Source organism: Phyllopteryx taeniolatus, chromosome 13, assembly GCF_024500385.1.
Source record: "Phyllopteryx taeniolatus isolate TA_2022b chromosome 13, UOR_Ptae_1.2, whole genome shotgun sequence".
In the NCBI taxonomy this organism is placed as follows: Eukaryota; Metazoa; Chordata; class Actinopteri; order Syngnathiformes; family Syngnathidae; genus Phyllopteryx; species Phyllopteryx taeniolatus.
Window position 1 is genome coordinate 25,663,573 of NC_084514.1, and position 15,000 is coordinate 25,678,572.

At 44.3% G+C, this 15,000-nt stretch overlaps 1 protein-coding gene across 5 annotated transcripts in view; it reads left to right on the top strand.

Moving 5' to 3' along the window:
* Window positions 1-15,000, top strand: part of dicer1 (dicer 1, ribonuclease type III) — a 265,924-nt gene that overhangs the window by 64,833 nt on the left and 186,091 nt on the right. For all 5 annotated transcript variants that reach the window (XM_061793888.1, XM_061793885.1, XM_061793886.1 and 2 more), the window contains one exon: window positions 942-1,072. In XM_061793888.1, coding sequence (XP_061649872.1) covers window positions 942-1,072 — 131 coding nt within the window. The remainder of the gene's footprint in view (window positions 1-941; window positions 1,073-15,000) is intronic.

Below are 15,000 nucleotides of genomic sequence, written 5' to 3' on the forward strand. Positions count from 1 at the left end.
AACGATATCGGCAGTAATCAGCAGATCTCACTCATCGATGAACGGTATCAGTATCGGCAACATAAAACCCTGTCCGGAGCACCCCTTATTATTATCCATCCATCCATTTTCTTTAGCGCTTATCCTCACTAGGGTCGCGGGCTGCTAGAGCCTATCCCAGCTATCTTCGGTCGGGAGGTGTGGTACACCGGTCGCCAGCCAATCGCGCAGCGCACATTGAAACAAACAACCATTCACACTCGCATTCACACCTACAGGCAATTTAGAGTCATCAACCTACCACGCATGTTTTTGGGAAATGGGAGGAAACCCACCCAGGCACAGGGAAATCATGCAAACTCCACACAGGCGGGGCCGGGATTTGAAACCCAGTCCCCAGAACTCTTGAGGAATATATGCTAACCAGTCGAACACCGTGCCGGCCCCTTATTATTATTATTATTATTATATTACACAGAGCGTTCCCTCCCACTGTTTACTACTGTACTGCTGCTTCCTCTGCTTTACCCTGCTTGAGCTGTTTTTTTTCCCGTTTTCCATATTTGACTTCTGGACGATTACAGCTGCTCAAAAGTACTTTTACTCAAGTAAAAGTAAGCTGTTATCACTTTTAACTAAAACTCTCGAGCAATAATAGAGATCAGAACTACGAACCCATGCCTCCGTTGCCTAGTGCTGGCTCCTTTGGGGCTCAGTTGGTCTTTGAGTGAGGAGTGAGGTCTTAGACCTGTTACACATGTTAAGTATGTAAACATCTGGTTTCCAGTTTACTCTAAGTCATAACGAGTGTATTTTTCTTTGTGTCGTAGTCCATCACTGAATAATATTAATATGGAATCCATGTGTATTTGAAAATCATTGTGTTTATATGCAGAAGATGACTGTGTGTGAAATATCAGTTGCTGGATATAAATTTAAACTTTGTCATTATTTGTGTGCAGCCTTGTCTGTGGTTCAGCAAGCAGCTGCAGTCAGGACTCACTCTGACCTCAAAGTGGGAGAGTACACAGATATGGAGGAGACTTCAGCATGGACTTGCCATCAGTGGCATGAAAAGATAATCAATAAACAGGTATGTGTATTATGTCTTATTTCCTGTAATTTATTTACAACCCCAATTCCAATGAAGTTTAACGTTGTGTTAAACATAAATAAAAACAGAATACAATTATTTGCAAATCATGTTCAACCTATATTTCATTGAATACACTACAAAGACATTATATTTAATGTTCAAACTGATACACATTATTATTTTTAGCAATAAGCAATAATCATTAACTTGGAAATTTATGGCTTTAACACGTTCCAAAAAAGCTGGGACAGGGTCATGTTTACCACTGTGTTACATCACCTTTTCTTTTAACAACATTCAATAAACGTTTGGGAACTGAGGACACAAATTGTTGAAGCTTTGGAGGTGGAATTCTTTCCCATTCTTGCTTGATGTACAGCTTCAGCTGTTCAACAGTCTGGGGTCTCCGTTGTCATATTTTACGCTTCATAATGCGCCACACATTTTCAATGGGAGACAGGTCTGGACTGCAGGCAGGCCAGTCTAGTACCCGCACTCTTTTACAATGAAGCCACGCTGTTGTAACACGTGCAGAATGTGGTTTGACATTGTCTTTCTGAAATAACTTGGATGTCCTTCAAACACACATTGCTTTGATGGCAGCATATGTTTCTCCAAAACCTGTATGTACCTGTACCTTTCAGCATTAATGGTGCCTTCACAGATGTGTAAGTTACCCATGCCATTGGCACTAACACAGCCCCCATACCATCACCGATGCTGGCTTTTGAACTTTGCGTCCAGAACAGTCCGGACGGTTCTTTTCCTCTTTGGCCCGGAGGACACGATGTCCACAATTTCCCAAAACAATTTGAAATGTGGACTCGTGGGACCACAGAACACTTTTCCACTTTACATCAGTCCATCTTAGATGAGCTCGGGCCCAAAGAAGCCGGCGGCGTTTCTGGGTGTTGTTGATAAATGGCTTTTGCTTTGGATAGTAGAGTTTCGAGTTGCAATTATGGATGTAGCGCCGAACTATATTTACTGACATTGGTTTTCTGAAGTGTTCCTGAGCCCATGTGGTGATATCCTTTACACATTGATGTCGGTTTTTGATGCAGTGCCGCCTGATGGATCAAAGGTCACGAGCATTCAATGTTGGTTTTCGGCCTTGCCGCTTACATGCAGTGATTTCTCCAGATTCTCTGAACCTTTTGATCATGATATGGACCGGAGATGACGAAATCCCTAAATTCCTTGCAATTGTATGTTGAGGAACATTGTCCTTAAACTGTTCCACTGTTTTCTCACGCACTTGTTCACAAAGAGGTGAACCTCGCCCCATCTTTACTTGTGAATGACTGAGCAATTCAGGGAAGCTCATTTTCTACCTAATCATGGTACCCACCTCTTCCCAATAAGCCTGTTCACCTGTGGGATGTTCCAAACAGATGTTTGATGAGCATTCCTCAACTTTCTCATTCTTTTTTGCCACCTTTCCCAGCTTTTTTTGGAACGTGTTGCAGCCATAAAATTCCAAGTTAATGATTATTGGCTAAAAACAATAAAGTTCATCAGTTTGAACATTAAATATCTTGTCTTTGTAGTGTTTTCAATTAAATATAGGTTTAACAGGATTAGCAAATCATTGTATTCTGTTTTTATTTATGTTTAACACAACGTCCCAACTTCATTGGAATTGGGGTTGTACTACTCTTGAAAATAGTAAGGATGGTGTCTGATTGCAAAAATGATCTGTCTTTTATCCGTTTGGTTTCAAATACTGCAACTATTTAAATGTGTAGAATTTACAGCAAACACTATCATAACTCTTTGGTTAATAATCCATTCAGTTGGATCTTGCACATAGGGTATGCAGGGGCGGGCAATTAATTTTAAAATGGGGTCATGTGATAAAGTTAAACGGTTGTCGAGAACCACATTTGTGAAGCCACCATTAATGCTGAAAGGTACATGCCGGTTTTGGATCAACATATGCTGCCATCCAAGCAATGTGTTTTTGAAGGACATCCAAGTTATTTCAGAAAGACAATGCCAATCCACATTCTGCACTTGTTTTAACAGCGTGGCTTTGTCATAAAAGAGTGCGACTACGAGGCTTTCCAAAGCTGTCTCCCATTGGAAATGTGTGGCACATTATGAAGTGCAAAATACGACAATTGAGACCCCAGACTTTTGAGTAACTGAAGTTGTACATCCAGCAAGAATGGGAAAGAATTGCACTTACAAAGCTTCAGCAATTAGTGTCCTCAGTTCCCAAACGCTTATTGAGTGTTGTGAAAAGGAAAGGTGACATAATACAGTGGTAAACATGACCCCCCCCCCCCTCCCCCCCAACATTAAAAAAAATAAAAAAAATTGGGGGGAACATTTTGCAGGCATCAAATTCAAGATGAGTGAATATTTCCAAAAAAAACAATACATTTAATCAGATTAAACATGAAATATCTTGTCTTTGTAGTGTATTCAATTGAATATATTGAAAATGATTTGCAAATCATTGTATTGTTTTTATTTACGTTTTGCAGAATGTCCCAACTTCATTGGAATTGGGGTTTGTATAATATTGAACATTAAATAAACTAGGGGTCTTAAACTAAAATATAAAAAGGTCCAGATCGAGAAAACTTTGTGAAGCAAAGGTCTGGAAGATCATGTTGTCTATATATTTTGAGATATATTTAAGTAGCCTAGTCGTAGCTACACTTTCTTGTAATCAATACCTCACGCAAAACAAATTCAACACAGTGTGAATGGCTACAAATTCAACACAATTCGTATACATATTGGCATTTATTACTGTTATTTTTTACTACTGATGTACTGTCATGCACATAAGTTTACATACCTTGGCAGAATTTGGAATATTCCGCATTCCGAATACTGCATTATCGCTCTCGAAATCGAACTTCAAACCAACATTATACATGACAGAAATAATGGGTTCTAACTTACTGTAGTTAAATTACTTTAATTAAATTACTTCACCCACACCGAAACTTTAGAGCATGATTCGACAGAACGGCGGCATGTCCAACCGTTCGTGATACCACTAGCTTGCTGGGCTACACATTTTATTGCCTGCTTGTGAGCCGTATCATATTAAAAGTACATGAACATACCTCAAGCAAGCCTTAAACGAACGTCCTCTCCTGTCCTGAGCACTGGTGACCACCAACACACGTTTTTCTCCATTTTGTCCTTATAATACAGTCGGCTCGCGGTAACGAGTGTATCCGGTCGCATTTCAGTTGACAAGATAAAGCCGAATGATCGTAAAAAACTGGTTGCGGTGGTATCGGAATACAAGATTTTATTGGGGTAGTCTGCAATCATGAAAGAACAAATTTGTCTTGTAGTTTGATCCGGGCATTACGAGTTGTCTGTTCCACACTGCTAAGGTTTTTTAAAAAAAAATAACTTTATCGGCCGTCAGATATTTAATGCAGCCCTATGGGGGGCACAAGCCAGTGCAAACTGTAGGCCGGTCCCAAGCCCGGATAAATGCAGAGGGTTGCGTCAGGAAGTTGCATCTGGCTTAAAACCCTGCCAAACAAATATGAGCGTTCATCCAAAGAATTCCATACCGAATCGGTCGTGGCCCGGGTTAACAATGTCCGGCGCCATCAACCTGCAGGTGGAAATTCAGCTACTGTGGGTTGAAGAAGAAGAAGAAGAACAAGAGATGGAAAGCAGGTTATTCGGCAGAAAGAGAAGAGGAAAGCACAGAGCCTAGAACTGAATGTTGGGACTATGACAGGAAAATCTCGGGAGTTGGTTGACATGATGATTAGGAGAAAGGTTGGTATATTGTGTGTCCAGGAGACCAGGTGGAAAGCCAGTAAGGCTAGAAGTTTAGGGGCAGGGTTTAAATTATTTTACCATGGTGTAGATGGGAAGAGAAATGGAGTCGGGGTTATTTTAAAAGAAGAGTTGGCTGAGAAGGTCTTAAAGGTGAAAAGAGTATCAGATCGAGTGACGAGGCTGAAACTTGAAATTGAGGGTGTTATGTATAATGTGATTAGTGGCTATGCCCCACAGGTAGGATGTGACCTAGAGATGAAAGAGATATTCTGGAAGGAGCTAGACGAAGTAGTTCTGAGAGAGAGTCGTGATTGGTGCAGATTTTGTAGGCTTTGCAAAAAGGATGCAAATGGCTGTAGTGAACACTTTTTTCCAGAAAAGGTAGGAACATATGGTAACCGACAAGAGCGGAGGTAGAAGCACGCAGGTGGATTACATCTTGTGTAGACGATTTAATCTGAAGTAGTTTACCGACTGTAAAGTAGTGGTAGGGGAGAGTGTGGCTAGACAGCATAGGATGGTGGTGTGTAAGATGACTCTGGTGGTGGGGAGGAAGATTAGGAAGACAAAGGCAGAGCAGAGAACCATGTGGTGGAAGCTGAGACAGAACGTGTGTTGTGCAGTTTTTCGGGAAAAGGTGAGACAGGCTCTCGGTGGACATGAGGAGCTTCCAGAAGACTGGACCACTCCACCCAAGGTTATCAGAGAGGCAGGCAGGAGAGTACTTGGTGCATCTTCTGGCAGGAAAGGAGAGAAGGAGACTTGGTGGTGGAACCTCACAGTACAGGAAATCATACAAGGAAAAAGGTTAGCTAAGAAGAAGTGGGACACTGAGAGGACCGAGGAGAGGTGAAAAGAATACATTGAGATGCGACATAGGGCAAAGGCCAAACAAGAGGCATATGATGACATGTATGCCTGGTTGGACACTAAAGAAGGAGAAAATGATCTTTACAGGCTGGCCAGACAGAGGGAAAGAGATGGAAAGGATGTGCAGCAGGTTAGGGTGATTAAGGCTAGAGATGGAAATATGTTGACTGGTGTCAGTAGTGTGCTAGATAGATGGAAAGAATACTTCGAGGAGTTGATGAATGAGGAAAATGAGAGAGAAGAAAGAGTAGAAGAGGTGAGTGTGGTGGACCAGGAAGTGGCAATAATTAGTAAGTTAGAAAGGCATTAAAGAGGATGAAAAATGGAAAGGCAGTTGGTCCTGATGACATTCCTGTAGAGGTATGGAAGCATCTAGGAGAGGTGGCTGTGGATTTTTTGACAAGCTTTTTCAATAGAATTCTAGCGCGTGAGAAGATGCCTGAAGAATGCAGGAAAAGTGTGCTGGTGCCCATTTTTAAGAACACGGGTGATGTGCAGAGCTGTGGGAACTATAGAGGAATAAAGTTGATGAGCCACACAATGAAGTTGTGGGAAAGAGTAGTTGAGGCTAGACTCAGGACAGAAGTGAGTATTTGCAAGCAACAGTATGGTTTCATGCCTAGAAAGAGTAACACAGATGCATTATTTGCCTTGAGGATGTTGAGGGAAAAGTACAGAGAAGGTCAGAAGGAGCTACATTGTGTCTTTGTAGATCTAGAGAAAGCCTATGACAGAGTACCCAGAGAGGTACTGCATGCGGAAGTATGGAGTGATAGAGAAGTATTGTAGAATAATACAGGATATGTACGAGGGCAGCAGAACATTGGTGAGGTGTGCTGTAGGTGTGACAGACGAATTTAAGATGGAGGGGGGACTGCATCAGGGATCAGCCCTGAGCCCCTTCCTGTTTGCAGTGGTGATGGATAGGCTGACAGATGAGGTTAGACTGGAATCCCCGTGGACCATAATGTTAGCAGATGACATTGTGATCTGCAGCGAAAGCAGGGAGCAGGTGGAGGTAGAGTTAGAAAGATGGAGGCATGCACTGGAAAGCAGAGGAATGAAGATTAGCCAAAGTAAGACAGAATATATGTGCATGAATGAGAGGAGTGGTGGGGGAAGAGTGAGGCTACAGGGAGAAGAGATAGCAAGGGTGGAGGACTTTAAATACTTGGGGTCAACAGTCCAGAGCAATGGTGAGTGTGGTCAGGAAGTGAAGGAACGGGTGGAGGAAGGTGTCTGGTGTGTTATGTGACAGAAGAGTCTCTGCTCAGATGAGGGGCAAAGTTTATAAAACAGTGGTGAGGCCAGCCATGATCTACGGATTAGAGACACTGAAGAGACAACAGGAAGCAGAGCTGGAGGTGGTCGAAATGAAGATGTTGAGGTTCGCTCTCGGAGTGACCAGGTTGGATAAAATTAGAAATGAGCTCATCAATGGGACAGCCAAGTTTCGATGTTTTGGAGACAAAATATAGTGAGTATATTGGTAGAAGGATGATGAGGATGGAGCTCCCAGGCAAGAGAACTAGAGGAAGACCAAAGAGAAGGTTGATGGATGTCGTGAGGGAAGACATGAGGGCAGTTGGCGTTAGAGAGGAGGATGCAGGAGATAGGCTTACATGGAAAAGGATGACGCGCTGTGGCGACCCCTGAAGGGACAAGCCCAAAGGAAAAGAAGTAGATTGGCCGTCAGATATTTCCAATACTACGTCAAAAGACGCGATAAGGCTAAAAATAAACTAGCATTTGAATTCAAATATACTGTGTCCGCCCCGACGCGGAGTAAATGTATTTTGCGGAGCCGATCAATGACATCATTGATCAGATCGGCGAATTATGACATTAAAGCCGATCAGCTGATCAACATAAAATGCTTAATATCGGCCGATACCGATCAGCCCGATAAAATCGGTCTAAAGTCTAATTACGATGGGATGCACCCATTTCCTTTTTTTTGCAGCTCGTCTCGTCTTCGCAGTGACACACGGTCCTTTCACATTGAGCAAGTGTACTGTGAAAAGGTCTTAACACAAACATGGGAAAGTTAACCGTTTATTAAGCATAACCTCAGCACGTTTTTCAGCCAGTAGTTGACTCCAGCGAACGTCAACATATACAGGTATGTGCCAAAAAAATTTAATATCGAGGGAAAGTCCATATATTTCAATAATTTGTTTCAAAAAGTGAAACTTGTATATTAGTTCAATACACACAGTGAAATATTTTAAGCCTTTGTATTTTTATTATTCCAGAAACAAAAAAATAAAACCATTATTTAACAAAATTTGAATATTTCATGTGATCAACAAAAAAGGATCATAAATAGAAATGTTGGCTTTCTGAAAAGTGTATGAAAGTAATATCCCCTCAGTACTTTGTCGGGCCTCATTTTGCATGAATTACAACATCTCGATGGCGTGGCATGGAGGTGATCAGCCTTTGGCACAGTTCAGGTGTTATTCTAGCCCAAGTTACTTTGATATTGGCCTTCAGATTGTCAGCATTTCGGGGTTTCTGTTCCCACATCTTCCAATTGACAATACCCATACATTTTCAATCAAGTACTGTTATTCCATGGTTATTAAACTAGGTGTTGGTAGTTTTGGTTTTGTGGGCAGGTGCCAAATCCTGCTGAAGAATAAAATCAGTTTCCAAAAAGCTTGTCGCCAGCGGGAAGCATGAAGTGCTCGAAAATTTCCTGGTAGACAACTGTGTAGCGGTTATGTATGAAATAAGAATTGTGTTTAATTTAGAAAGAAACGATGAGTTGGAAGAGGCGCCTGCGTCACTTCCGGGTTATCTAATTTTAAATTACAGCGTTATAAATCAAGATATTTGATATATATGCGGGGCACCACATCATATTTTGACAAGTTTAACTTGAGGCGAAATGACGACAAACCTTTTTAATCAGTATCTTATTGGAAGGTGGCTACACTTTAAAAACTTTGAGTTGAAGACTTTCCAGAGGTTTTGTTCCGAACCCAGTCACACAAAACAATGATGCAAGTGGTGAATTTTATAGAAAATGTACTAATAAAAAGGGGTTTCTACAGGATAAAACACAGAACACAAAACAAACAAGGTACAGACAAACATTGTCAAAGGAAGGGATTTGTGACGCGAGATTAGCAGTAGACCGCAATGTTGGACTTACGTGTCTGGAGCGCGTTTGAGGCAGGCGAGTCAGGCTCCTGAGTGTTTGGCCGGCCCGGTCCGCACCGGGAACAGGTGGATTCGACGGAAGGAAGGAAGGAAAACAAATAGGAAAAACAGGAGGCCAACGAGTTCCCAGGCAGGACGTCTCTCGGGTGTCTCTATTTGCAAGACGTTCGTAGCGGGCACGTCAGCCTCCGTTCCCTCGGACTGAGCTCGGGCTCCCAAGCTGGGTAGCTCGGAGCGCTTGCAGGAGGCTGCACCTGGGGATCATCCGATGTGTCCTTGCCACCTCGGGTTTAGGTGGACGTCCTGGCTGGCCCGGTCGTCGGCGAGTTGGTCGGGGTGAAACCAAAGGAAAAACTTCTCCACCAAAACTCCCAAAAGCTTCTCCACTGGTCCCAGCTTTGGCCCCTTTTATGGCCGGAGTGGGACAAAAAGGGGGTGTTTACCCACCCCCCTCCTTTTCCACCACCCTCTGGAACACAGAGGGGCTGGACTGCCTTTTGGCGTCATTTTCCATTTTAGGATTATTTTGTGGCTTAAAACCAGTGGAACAAAATATTAATTATTGGATTTAAGATGAGACCATTTCCTCACCCTGCATTGTTCCACGCTCATCCTCTTTCATACCTGTACTGAATGTTTCAAATGTTGTGTGGTGTGGAGAACATTACTATTTTCCATGTGACATTTGTGGTGTGGGAAACAGGGAGCCTACAATGTTAAACTTTGTCATGATATTCTTCTTCTTTTCCTTTCGGCTTGTCCCGTTAGGGGTCGCCACAGTGCGTCATCCTTTTCCATGGAAGCCTATCTCCTGCATCCTCCTCTCGAACACCAACTGCCATCATGTCTTCCCTCACAACATCCATCAACCTTCTCTTTGGTCTTCCTCTAGCTGTCTTGCCTGGCAGCTCCATCCTCATCATCCTTCTACCAATATACTCACTATTTCTCCTCTGGACGTGTCCAAACCATTGAAGTCTGCTCTCTCTAACTTTGTCTCCAAAACATCGAACCTTGGCTGTCCCTCTGATGAGCTCATTTCTAATTTTATGCAACCTGGTCACTCCGAGAGCGAACCTCAACATCTTCATTTCCGCCACCTCCAGCTCTGCTTCCTGTTGTCTCTTCAGTGCCACTGTCTCTAAATCCGTACATCATGGCTGGCCACACCACTGTTTTATAAACTTTGCCCTTCATTCGAGCAGAGACTCTTCTGTCACATAACACACCTCCACCCGTTCCAACCTGCTTGGACCCGTTTCTTCACTTCCTGACCACACTCACCATTGCTCTGGACGGTTGACCTCAAGTATTTAAAGTCCTCTACCCTTGTTATATCTTCTCCCTGTGGCCTCACTCTTCCCCCACGACCCCTCTCATTCATGCACATATATTCTCTTACTTCGGCTCATCTTCATTCCTCTTCTTTCCAGTGCATGCCTCCATCTTTCTAACTGTTCCTCCAGCTGCTCCCTGCTTTCACTGCAGATCACAATGTCATCTGCAAACATCATGGTCCACGGGGATTCCAGTCTAACCTCATCTGTTAGCCTATCCATCACCACTTCAAAAAGGAAGGGGCTCAGGGCTGATCCCTGATGCAGTCCCACGTCCACCTTAAATTCGTCTGTCACACCTACAGCACACCTCACCTCTGTTCTGCTGCCCTCGTACGTCCTGTATTATTCTAACATACTTCTCTGCCACTCCAGACTTCCGCATGCAGTACCACAGTTCCTCTCTGGGTACTCTGTCATAGGCTTTCTCAAGATCTACAAAGACACAATGTAGCTCCTTCTGACCTTCTCTGTACTTTTCCATCAACATCCCCAAGGCAAATAATGCATCTGTGGTACTCTTTCTAGGCATGGAACCATACTGTTGCTCGCAAATACTTACTTCTGTCCTGAGTCTAGCCTCCACTACTCTTTCCCATAACTTCATTGTGTGGCTCATCAACTTTATTCATCTATAGTTCCCACACCTCTGCACACCACCTTTGTTCTTAAAAATGGGCACCAGTACACTTTTCCTCCATTCCTCAGGCATCTTCTCATGCACTAGAATTCTATTGAACAAGCTGGTCAAAAACTCCAGAGCCACCTCTCCTAGATGCTTCCATACCTCCACAGGAATGTCATCAGGACCAACTGCCTTTCCATTTTTCATCCTTTTCATCCCTTACTAATCATTGCCACTTCCTGGTCCACCACACTTGCCTCTTCTACTCTCCCTTCTCTCTCATTTTCCTCATTCATCAGCTCCTCGAAGTATTCTTTCCATCTAGCTAGCACACTGCTGGCACCAGTCAACATATTTCTCTCTCTATTCTTAATCACCCTAACCTGCTGCACATCCTTCCCATCTCTTTCCCTCTGTCTGGCCAGCCTGTAAAGATAATTTTCTCCTTCTTTAGTGTCCAACCTGGCATACATGTCATCATATGCCTCTTGTTTGGCCTTTGCCCTGTGTTGCATCTCAATGTATTCCTTTCGCCTCTCCTCGGTCCTCTCGGTGTCCCACTTTTCTTAGCTAACCTTTTTCCTTGTATGATTTCCTGTACTGTGAGGTTCCACCACCAAGTCTCCTTCTCTCCTTTCCTGCCAGAAGATACACCAACTACTCTCCTGCCTGCCTCTCTGATCATCTTGGCTGCAGTGGTCCAGTCTTCCGGAAGCTCCTCCCGTCCACCGAGAGCCTGTCTCACCGCTTCCTGAAAAGCTGCACAACACTCGTCCTGTCTCAGCTTCCACCACATGGTTCTCTTCTCTGCCTTTGTCTTCCTAATCTTCCTCCCCACCACCAGAGTCATCTTACACACCACCATCCTATCCTGTCTAGCCACACTCTCCCCGACCACTACTTTACAGTTGGTAACCTCCTTCAGATTACATCGTCTGCACAAGATGTAATCCACCTGCGTGCTTCTACCTCCGCTCTTATAGGTCACCCTATGTTCATGCCCCTTCTGGAAAAAAGTGTTCACTACAGCCATTTGCATCCTTGTTGCAAAGTCTACCACCATCTGTCCCCCCCAAGTTCCTTTCCTGGATGCCGTACTTACCCATCACTTCTTCATCACCCCTATTACCTTCACCAACATGTCCATTACAATCTGCACCAATTACGACTCTCTCTCTGTCTGGGATGCTCAGAACTACTTCGTCTAGCTCCTTCCAAAATTTCTCTTTCACCTCTAGGTCACATCCTACCTGAGGGGCATAGCCACTAATCACATTACACATAACCCCCTCAATTTCAAATTTCTGCCTCATCACTCGATCTGATATTCTTTTCACCTCCAGGACATTCTTAGCCAACTCTTCTTTTAAAATAACCCTGACTCAATTTCTCTTCCCATCTACACCATGGTAAAATAATTTAAACCCTGCCCCTAAACTTCTAGCCTTACTGCCTTTCCACCTGGTCTCCTTGACACGCAATATATCAACCTTTCTCCTAATCATCATGTCAACCAACTCCTGAGATTTTCCTGTCATAGTCCCAACATTCAAAGTCCCCACATTCAGTTCTAGGCTCTGTGCTTTCCTCTTCTCTTTATGCCGAAGAACCCGCTTTCCACCTCTTCTTCTTTGACTTCGACCCACAGTTGCTGAATTTCCAACGGCGCCCTGCAGGTTGACGGTGCCGGTGGCGGACGTTGTTAACCCGGGCCATGACCGGTCCGGTATGGAATTCTTTGGATGAACGCTCATATTTGTTTGCCAAGGTTTTAAGCCGGATGCCCTTCCTGACGCAACCCTCTGCATTTATCCGGGCTTGGGACCGGCCTACAGTTTGCACTGACTTGTGCCCCCATAGGGCTGCATTGTCATTGTCATGATATTCTAATATTGTGAAATATTGGATTTATTTATTTAATTAATTAATTATTTAATTATTTGTCTTTCTGCCTTAATCATCAAAATTTAAACAAATAAAGGCTTAAAATAGTTCACTTTGTGTGTGGTGAACTAATATAACACACGTTTCACTTTTTGAAACAAATTATTGAAATAAATGGGCTTTCCCTCGATATTACATTTTTTTGGCACATAGCTGTATTTGATTGACAGGTGAAGGTCTTGTCTTCAGCGGACCAACCACACAGTAGCCAGGTTTACATGGAGGCTTTTTTTGCCATTCTGATGAAATCATTCCAATTGAAGATCTCTAGTCAACTGTTTACATGTGACGTATCTATTCCGAACAGGTGTACACATGATGTGCAATACATTTAATCAGAACAGCTGTGTGACATGCGCACTTCCTTGTGAACGTCACATCATTTATCAAGGTGGAGGTCCGTCATCTATTTACGGCGTGTGTTAACGATGACGTCGCCTCGCATTTACTTCGAAACGAGGCATCTGCAGACACAGCTTTTCCCGGCTCTATTCCGAATGATGGTTTACATGGGAAAAATTCACTTCTGATCGGTTTGGCAAAAGGAATATTCCACCCCTGTGAAACCGATTGACATTCCATTCGGCCTGTTTATTCCGATTAGGGTGTTCATACAAAGCATTTTCATTCGGTTTGGGCTTCGAAACCAATAATAATCGGAAAAGAAGGCTCCATATAAACCACGCTGGTCTTGCAGCTCTTTATTCTTTCTTTCAGATCCAGTGGGATCCGTATCACAGAGTGAAGAAAAACAATTTAACAGAGAAACAAGAGAGGAAATTATGATAACAAAAACAATGCTGCTTTAACAGCAATAAAATAAATTATGAATAATAAAGGAAGGCCGTTTCATGATTTCACGGGCATGAAAATCGTGATAGTATTTGGAAAAATATTGTCTTAAATTATTGTGACAGGCCTAAAAAATAAAATATATAGATAATCTACAGTGGGTACGGAAAGTATTCAGAACCCCTTACATTTTTCATTCTTATATTGCTTAGAGAATGGATGGATGGATATTGCAGCCATTTGCTAAAATCATTAAATTCATTTTTGTCCTCATTAATGTACACACCCCCTCCTTGAGCAGTCACCTTGTCGTGGTGGAGGGGTTTGTGTGTCCCAGTGATCCTAGGAGCTAAGTTGTCTGGGGTTTTATGCCCCTGGCAGGGTCACTCATGACAAACAGGTCCTAGGTGAGGGACCAGACAAAACATGGCTCAAAGACCCCGAATGATGACAACAAACAATGGACTTCGTTTTCCCTTGCCCGGACGCGGGTCACCGGGGCCCCGCACTGGAGCCAGGCCTGGTGGTGGGGCTCGAAGGCGAGCGCCGGGCCGGGCACAGCCCAAAAGGGTAACGTGGGTCCCCCTTCCCATGGGCTCACCACCTGTGGGAGGGGCCATAGGGGTCGGGTGCAGTGTGAGCTGGGCGGTGGCCGAAGGCGGGGACCTTGGCGATCCGATCCCCGGCTTCAGAAGCTGGCTCTAGGGACGTGGAATGTCACCTCTCTGGCAGGGAAGGAGCCCGAGCTGGTGTGTGAGGTCGAGAAGTTCCGACTAGATATAGTCGGACTCGCCTCCACACACAGGTTGGGCTCTGGTACCAGTCCTCTCGAGAGGGGTTGGACTCTCTTCCACTCTGGAGTTGCCCACGGTGAGAGGCGCCAAGCAGGTGTGGGTATACTTATTGCCCCCCCGGCTCGGCGCATGTACGTTGGGGTTCACCCCAGTGGACGAGAGGGTAGCCTCCCTCCGCCTTCGGGTGTGGGGACGGGTCCTGACTGTTGTTTGTGTCTATGCACCAAACAGCAGTTCAGAGTACCCACCCTTTTTGGAGTCCTTGGAGGGGGTGCTGGAGAGCGCTCCCACTGGGGACTCCATTGTTCTGTTGGGGGACTTAAATGCTCATGTGGGGAATGACAGTGAGACATGGAAGGGCGTGATTGGGAGGAACGGCCCCCCCGATCAGAACCCGAGCGGTGTTCTGTTATTGGACTTCTGTGCTCGTCACGGATTGTCCATAACGAACACCACGTTCAAGCATAAGGGTGTCCACACGTGCACTTGGCACCAGGACACCCTAGGTCGCAGTTCGATGATCGACTTTGTGGTCGTGTCATCGGACTTGCGGCCACTCGAGTGAAGAGAGGGGCGGAGCTGTCAACTGATCACCACCTGGTGGTGAGTCGGCTCCGATGGTGGGGG